Below are 8493 nucleotides of genomic sequence, written 5' to 3'. Positions count from 1 at the left end.
TGCCATCTTAATTTATTTGTTTATTTATTTATTTATTTATTTATTTATTCATTCAGTTTTTAGGGAGCGAGCAAGGGCCAGCAGGGGAGGGGCAGAACCTCTGACCCTAAGATCAAGGTCGCGTGCTCTACTGACTGACGGCCAAGTGCTCATCTTCGTCTTCTTATAGGAACACCAGTCTTACCAGATCAGAGGCCCATCCTTGTGACCTAATTTGACTTTAATTGCATCTCTAAAGGCAAATCCCATCACGCTGGGGGTGAGGGCGTCGGCACTTGAATTTGGGGGGGACGTAATTCAGTCCATAATACCACCTGCCCACCCTGCACGCTTTCTTCTATTATTCACATCTTGCATTAGGATTGGTACATTTGTTATAACTGATTATGTCAACATCGATAGATTGTTATCACCCGAAGTCCACGGTTTATGTCAGGGCTCACTCTGAGTTGTACTGTCTCTGGTTTTTGACAAATGCATAAGGACATGTATCCACCACTACAGTTTCATAGAAAATAGTTTCACCCCCCTAAAAATGTCCTGCGCTTCACCTTTTTGCCCCCCTCCCCGAGAGCCCCTGAAAACTGCCTATCTTTTTTTACGGTCTCTACAGTTTTGCCTTCGCCAGAATGTCACCTAGTCGGAATCATTTCAGATGTAGCCTTTTCAGATGAGTTTCTTTCACGTAGCAATATGTGCATGAGGTGTCTTTGTGTGTGTGTGGCCTGATAGTTCTTTTTTTTTTTTTTTTAATCACGGAATAATATTCCATCGTGCACTTTACCACAGCTTTTATCCATTCCTCGATTGAAGGACATCTTGGTGGCTTCCAACTTTTGGCAGTTATGAAATAAAGCTGCTATAAATTCATATGCTCAGGTTTTGGGGGGGAGGATATGTTTTCAGCTCATGTGGGTAAATACCCAGGAACACGATTACTGGATGATATGATAAACCTATTCTAGCTTCATGACAAATTGCCAACCTTCTAAAAAGTTGCCGAACCATCTTCCCACGTGGCAGGACCATTTTGCATTCCCCCCAGCAATAAATGAGAATTCCTCCGCATCTTCTCTAGCATTTGGTGTTGTCAGTGTTTGGGATTTTAGCCATTCTAATAATTACGGAGGGCTACCTCACTGCTGTTCTAATTTCCCATTCCCTAATGACATAAGGTGTTGAGCATATTTTCATATGCTAATCTGTCAGCTCTTATGTGTCCTCAGGTGAGATCTTTTTAAGTCACTGTTGGGATGGTAGGTCCACCCCTATTCTGCCACTCACCACAGATAGATAAGACACCTTCCTCCAGGGGAGCTCTTGTTCACTGAGCTGCACACACACGAGGCAGGTTCTGCAAAGAAGGAAATAGCAGCACTGAAATCTCCAGAACAAAGGCTCAAATTAAGGTATGTGTTAATAAACATCCCCGGGGAAGAAGGATATTAGGCAAGGACTCTTTTATGTCCTCAGGAGAAAAAGAAAGGGAGGGCCAAGCTTTCAGAAGTTGGGCACGAGAGGTGAGTCGTTTTTTTCATCGTTGCATGTCCTGAGTCCGCAAACCTGCAGATGTCTTAGCGGCTGGCCCTGGCTCTGACTGAGGGAAGCAAGCCGTGCCATTTTCTCTGCAGGACAGTAGGAGGAAGTCAAAAGAGTGGGAAGGTAGATAAGAAAATACCTCTTACCACCAGGCATCTGGGAGGAGGCTGTAATTTTGCTGGCTACAAGGCTTCTGTCAGACAACCATCACTCGGGTGCAAAATAGTCTAGAACTTGGAAGTCAGGTGGCCTGAACTCTAAAAGACTGGAGTGTTTTTACTCTCCCCACAAAATAGATATGGAAGAGATGAAGGGTTTGGAGGAGATGCATTTTTGAGGCCTGGCTCTATGGTCTTCCTCTCTGTGACGTTAGTCAATGGACTGACGCTCTCTGAGATTCAGATACAACCCGAACTCCAGAAACAGAAAGGAGGTCTGAGTGCCTGTTTCACAGGGATTCAAGAGAAACAAAAGAAGTCATGCGTCTGAAACGCCTGGCCCCCTGTGATAAATGGTGCACATTCTTAAAACTTCGCCTGGATTTTACCGATGAGGGAGCGTGGGGGAAGTGTGGATTGGGGGGTCAGCAGGAAGGACCTGGGGAAGGAATGAGTTGAGGCCCCCTCTTACTCTAGGATATTCAGAGGGCAGAACAGAAGGATGGCAAACTGAAAAAATAATTTTTTTTTAAATAACTGCAAGACAAGTAGGAAGGAAGATGTAGGAGGAGAGACTATTACTTTGAGAGATACTAGCCACAACAAAAAAGGCCCACCCTCATACTTCAGGAAGTATGTTTTTAAATTTATTTGGGGGTACATACTTAAATGAAATTAATACCTTTAAAAATGGCTACCTTGGTTAGCATTTCAAATTACAGAAAGGTGGCCTAGTGGACAGGGGGGTCTGAATGTTCCGCAGCCAAACACCTTGGAAAGATAATGTCTAAATTGAGAGTTCCTTGAATGTATCTATCAGGCTGAGAATTATCATGTTTTCATTGTTGGGTCTTCCCTCGCATAAACAGAGCATACGTTTCCCTTTTAATCATGTCTTCTTTGTTACCCTTCACCAAAATTTTACAATATTTTACATAACTGAATTGCAGTTTTTATCACATTTATTCTTAGAAATCTTAGTAATTTCTGTGGCCGGTATGGTTTCAATGATCTTTTTCTGTTGAACTTTTAAAATAGTTACGTATGGTGCTTATAAAAGCAGTAAACAGAAGAAACTGAACTTTTTAGAATAGCGTGGCTACCTTTCTAGAACAGCAGAGCTGGGAGAAGAAAAGCAAGATAGGTAATGAGAGACAGGACACCATTTGTGTAAGTCAACAGGGAGCACAAAACAATATTATATATTCTTTATGGGTGCATTTAAGTCTGTAAAAGTACAGGGGGAAACTATTCAGAATGAACCATAACATACTGGTTTCAGGAATTGCCCCCAGGGTATGGGGACTCGTGCAGTTAAAGGGAGCTTTAGTTTCATCTCTGTTGCATTAGGCAGGCAGCCTGGAAGGAAGGGAGGAAAGAAGGAAGGGAGGAAGGAAGGAAGGAAGGAAGGAAGGAAGGAAGGAAGGAAGAAGGAAGGAAAGAAGGAAGGAAGGAAGGAAGGAAGGAAGGAAGGAAAGAAGGAAGGAAGGAAGGAAGGAAGGAAGGAAAGAAGGAAGGAAGGAAGGAAAGAAAGAAGGAAAGAAGGAAGGAAGGAAGGAGGGAAGGAAGGAAAGAGAAAGAAAAAAAAAAGAACCAAAAGAAAACCTGGCAATATGTTAGCAATTGCTCATTCTGGGTGGCGGCACGATAGGTATTTAAATTTTCTTCATAAAATTTGGCATTTCTGAGCCCAGCTAATCCCCACCCCCGTATTGGTCAGCTGAGGCAGTTTTCAATTTTTAAAACATGTTAATAGACCTTATTTTTTAGAGAAGCTTTAGGTTTACAGAAAATTTGGACAGAAAATATTGACAGCTCCCAAGTCGTTTTGACCTGCCGTAACAATATAGCACAGTCTGGGGTGGCTCGAATGGCAGAAATTTATTTCCTCACTGTTCTGGAGGACCGAAGTCTAAGGTCAAGATGCTGACATATTGAGTTCCTGGTAAAAGCCCCTTCCTGGCTTGCAAACAGCCAACCTTCTGTGTGTCCTCATGTATGACCTTTTCCCTGGGCATGAACTGAGGAAGAGAGAGGTCTTTCTTCCTCTTCTTATAAGGTCACCAGTGCAAACAGATCAGGACCTGACCCTTACAACATCATTTAACCTTACTTACCTCCTGAAGCCCTGTCTCCAAATATCATCACAGAGGGAATTAGGGCTTCGACATACGGGGATACAAGTCAGCCCTTAACATCCTGCCCTCTGGCTTCCCAAAATTCATGTCCTTCTCACGCACAGAATACAGTCACTCCACTCCAACAGCTCCCAAAGCCTTACCCCATTCCAGCCTCATTTCTAGATCCAAAGTCTTACCTGGATATCATCCAGATCAGGTATGGGAGAGACGTGGGGTGTGATTCATCCTGAGACAAAATTCCTGTCCCGCTGTGAACCTATGAAACCAGACAAGTTATGCGCTTCTAAAAGGCAGCGGTGGGACAGGCCTAGGACAGACGGTCCCATTCCGCAGGGAACAAATCAGAAAGAAGAGCGAGATGGTGGGTCCCAGGCAAGCCCAAAAGTTGTAAGGCTCAAGAATAATCTCCTTTGGGCGCTCTGCCCTCCCTGCCCACCAGGTGGCAGCGTCATCTCAGGGCCCCAGGCTGTGGCCTCACCCCGCCCCCCCCCCCCCCCATGGCACTGGGCGGGGTTGGCCTCCAAACAGCCCTGGCCCTCCAACGGGGCAGGTGGCCTGATGACTTCTCCATCTTCAGGGACGTCCCTCCCTTTCCTTGAAGGATAAAATGTACTCGCAGGCACATGGCTCTCTCGTCCTATCTCGTAGAATCTTAGAAGTCCAAGGGGGTTGGTTTTCTTTTGTTCTGTCTCTGCAGCTTTTGTCCAAACTAGTAGGGTCTCTACCCCTGGCTGCTGGTGAAACGACTGGTTGACTCCGCGGGTGATCTCTGTGTGGGGTGATTGCCCAGCCACACCTGAGGCGTGCTCTCCAGAAACAATTCCTCATTTTGCCCTATGGACGGGCTGAGAGTTTTCCAAATCTTCAGGCTCTGATTCCTCTTTAACAACTCCTTCAGCTCACCTCTCTCCCCTACCATTTTACTGGAAGCTGCACAGAGAGTCCAGGCTGCCCCCAGCCAAACATCCAGTCTTATTGTTCGCAAGTTCTACCATCCACAAGAGCCAGCTTCTACCCATTTTCTGTTCACGATGATACATGTGTTCTCTGAGGTGAGGGAAGCTCTCTCTCCAGCCTCCTCCCTTCCTGCTGAGCCCTCGGCATGATCACCTTTACTATCCCAATTTCCACCAACAGTCCGCTCAAGGCAGCCTTGGCTTTTTCTAGCATGTGCCTCAGGACGCCTGCCTTCCACGCACTTCCAAAGCTTAAACAACAGAAATTACTCTCGTCATGGTCCCGGAGGCGAGAGGTCCAAGATCAGGGTTGGTTGCCGGGAGACCTCTCTTCCTGGCTCGCAACCAGCCAGCTTCTTGCTGTGCCCTCACACGGTCTTTTCCCCGTGCACGAAGAGAGAGAAAGAGAGAGACGGCTTGAGTGCCTGGGTGCCTCTTCTTCGTATAAGGACACCAGGCCTATGGATTAGGGCCCCACCTTTATGATATCGCTGAACTGTAATTATCGCCTTAATGGCTCATCTCCAAAGATGACATTGGTGGTGTCTTGGCCAGTTCGGGGCTATTATAACAGAAAACCATAGAGGGGTGGTTTATAAACAACAGGAATTTGTTTCTCACCGTTCTAGAGGCTGGGAAATGCAAACTCAGGTGAGAACCCTCTTCCAGGCTGCAGACAGCCAACTCCTCCTTGTATCTCATGGCTGAGAGCAGAGAGAAGCAAGCGGGCTCGTGATTCCTAGAAGGGCATTCATGCCATTCACCAGGGCTCTACCCTCACGACATCATTTAATCCAGTTACTTCCCAAAGAACCCACTGCTTAATACCATCACGAGGTGGGGTAGGGCTTCAACATATGCATTTGGGGAGGACACAAATGTTCAGTCCGTAACAGGACTTCGGGGCTTCAACATATGAATGGGGCAGGGGTAGGGATGGTTACAACTCAGACTACATTTTTTAAATAAAAATATTTTTAAGGAACGAATCTCTCTTAGGTGCCTCTTTGACCTGGTCCTCCCGCCTCGATGGATTACACCCTGGAGCCCAACGTGACAACAGTAACTGACGACTACTATCCTGATATCTCGTCGAGCCCCTGCGACGGGGAACTTATCCAAAGAGATAACAAGTTGTTACTTGCCATCCTCTACTGTGTCTTGTTTGTATTCAGTCTTCTGGGGAACAGCCTGGTCATCCTGGTCCTCGTCGCCTGCAAGAGGCTGAGGAGCATCACAGACATATACCTCTTGAACCTGGCCCTGTCGGACCTGCTTTTTGTCTTCTCCTTCCCCTTCCAGACCCACTATCAGCTGGACCAGTGGGTGTTTGGGACTGCAATGTGCAAGCTGGTCTCCGGTTTTTATTACATCGGCTTCTTCAGCAGCATGTTCTTCATCACCCTCATGAGTGTGGACAGGTACCTGGCAGTTGTCCACGCTGTGTATGCCATGACGGTGAGGACGGCCAGAATGGGCACAGCCCTGAGTCTGGTCATGTGGCTGATCGCCATCGTGGTCACCAGCCCGCTACTGGGATTGTACCAAGTGGCCTCCGAAGACGGCGTTCTACAGTGCTACTCGTCTTACGGTCAGCAGACTCTGAAGTGGAAGATCTTCATCTACTTGGAGATTAACATCTTAGGTCTGCTGGTCCCATTCACCATCCTTATCTTCTGCTACGTGAGCATCGTGCACCAACTGAAGCGTTGCCAGAACCACAGCAAGACCAAGGCCATCAAGCTGGTGCTCATTGTCGTGGTCACTTCCTTGCTCTTCTGGGTCCCGTTCAACGTGGTCCTCTTCCTCACGTCCCTGTTCAACATGAAGATCTTGGACGGATGTGTCCTGAGCCAGCGGCTCATTTATGCTACCCATGTCACAGAAACCATCTCCTTCACTCACTGCTGCGTGAACCCTGTGATCTATGCGTTCATGGGCGAGAGGTTCAAGAAACACCTCTCAGAAATATTCCAGAAGAGCTGCGGCCACATCCTCCTCTACGCAGGAAGACAAATCCCCAGGGAGGGCTGGGACAGGTCCTCCTCCTCTTGCCAGAACCCCCTCCGATCCTCCAGCATAGACTACATTTTGTGAGGAGGGGGCCCGGAAGCAGGCCTCTGCCTTCCTCCCTGCTCTGCCTTTAGGGGACACAAGTGATTTCAAGCTAGAGTCTGAGGCTACGTGAAGGGAGACTCTGAGAACCGGGGTTACGGGGACGCCTGGGCGGCGCAGTAGGTTGAGTGTCTGGCTTCGACTCAGGTCGTGATCTCACGGTTTGTGAGTTCGAGCCCCGAGTCGGGCTCTGTGCTGACAGCTCGGAGCCTGGAGCCTGCTTCGGATTCTGTGTCTCCCTCTCTCTCTGCCCCTCCCCCACTCACACTCTGTCTCTTTCTCAAAAATAAATAAACATTAAAAAAAAATTTTTTTAAGTATAATGTTAACTTTGGGATTTTTTTCTTAGTTGTTGTTGAGTCTGTATCATATATCCATTTAAGTTTTATCAAATGCTTTTTCTTATCTATTAAGGTGAACCTATAGTTTTCCTCTATTATTCTGCTAATTTGGTGAACTACATTGTTTGATTTGCTTATCTTAAATCAACCTGCATTTTACCTGGGAAAAATGACCTCTTGGTCATGATCCTTTTAATAAATAATTGGATTCTCAGGATTTTTGTATCTGTGTTCATAAGAAATATTGCCCTATAATGTTCCTTATAAAATGTCCTGGTCGTGGGGTGCCTGGGTGGCTCGGTTGGTTGAGCCTCCAACTCTTGTTTTCAGCTCAGATCATTATCTCACAGTTTGTGAGATCGAGCCCTGAGTCGGGCTCTGTGCTGAGTGTGGAGCCTGCTTGGGATTCTCTCTCTCCCTCTCTGGCTACCCCTCCCCTGCCGTGTGCATGCATTCTCTCAAAATAAAATAAAATAAAATAAAATATCCTGGTCTGATCTACCACAACATGGATGGACCTAGAGGTATTATGCTAAGTGAAATAAGTCAGAGATAGAAAAACAAATACCATGTGATTTCACTCATATGTGGCATTTAAGAAACAGAACAAATGAACAAAGAAAAAAGACACAAACAAACAAACAAACAAAACCAGATTCTTAAATACAGAGAACAAACCACTGGTGGTCAGAGGAGAGGTCGGCGGGTGAGTGGATGGGTGAAAGAAACAGATAAAGAGGATTAAGGGGTAAAAACCTCCAGTTGTGAAATCAACAAGTTCCGGAGATGAAAAGCACAGCTTCAGAAATACAGTCGGTAGCATTGTTTGGTGACGGGTCGTGACTACACTTTTCATGATGAGCACTGAGTAATGTATAGAACTCTTGAATTATTATATGGTACGCTTGAATCTAATATGACACTGTATGTTAATTATGCTTTAATAAAAAAAAAAAATGTCCTGGTCAGATGTGGCCTCCAAAAGATGTGTGGGGAAGTGCTCCTTTTTCCACTACTCTCTGAAAGAGTTTGTGTAAAATATTGGGTGTGATGTCCCCCTTCAAGGTTTGCTTGGCGAGGTCCATTCATGAGATCATCTGCAATTTCTCTGTAGGAAGATCTCACATGATGGGTTCGGTCTCTTCGGCAGGTAAAGTTTATTCAGATTTTCTGGTTTTGCTTGGTCTCAGTTCTGGAAAGTTGTGCTTTTTAAGGCATTTTCCCAGTTTAAATTGTCAAATTA

At 46.0% G+C, this 8493-nt stretch overlaps 1 protein-coding gene across 1 annotated transcript; it reads left to right on the top strand.

Moving 5' to 3' along the window:
* The first annotated feature begins 1288 nt into the window (after window positions 1-1288).
* Window positions 1289-7730, top strand: CCR8 (C-C motif chemokine receptor 8). Its single transcript, XM_015062848.3, has 2 exons — window positions 1289-1409; window positions 5794-7730. The coding sequence occupies exon 2, from the start codon at window positions 5824-5826 to the stop codon at window positions 6889-6891; it is 1068 nt and encodes a 355-aa protein (XP_014918334.1). The 5' UTR covers window positions 1289-1409; window positions 5794-5823; the 3' UTR covers window positions 6892-7730.
* Window positions 7731-8493: the final 763 nt, after the last annotated feature.

The sequence above is a fragment of the Acinonyx jubatus genome, chromosome C2, assembly GCF_027475565.1.
Source record: "Acinonyx jubatus isolate Ajub_Pintada_27869175 chromosome C2, VMU_Ajub_asm_v1.0, whole genome shotgun sequence".
NCBI lineage: Eukaryota > Metazoa > Chordata > Mammalia > Carnivora > Felidae > Acinonyx > Acinonyx jubatus.
Note: the sequence above shows the minus strand (reverse complement) of the source record. Positions and strands in the feature narration are given on the sequence as shown.

What these genes read in the sequence shown, in the direction of transcription:
- CCR8 (XM_015062848.3), top strand. Translation starts at nt 5,824, where the DNA reads ATGGATTACACCCTGGAGCCCAACGTGACAACAGTAACTGACGACTAC.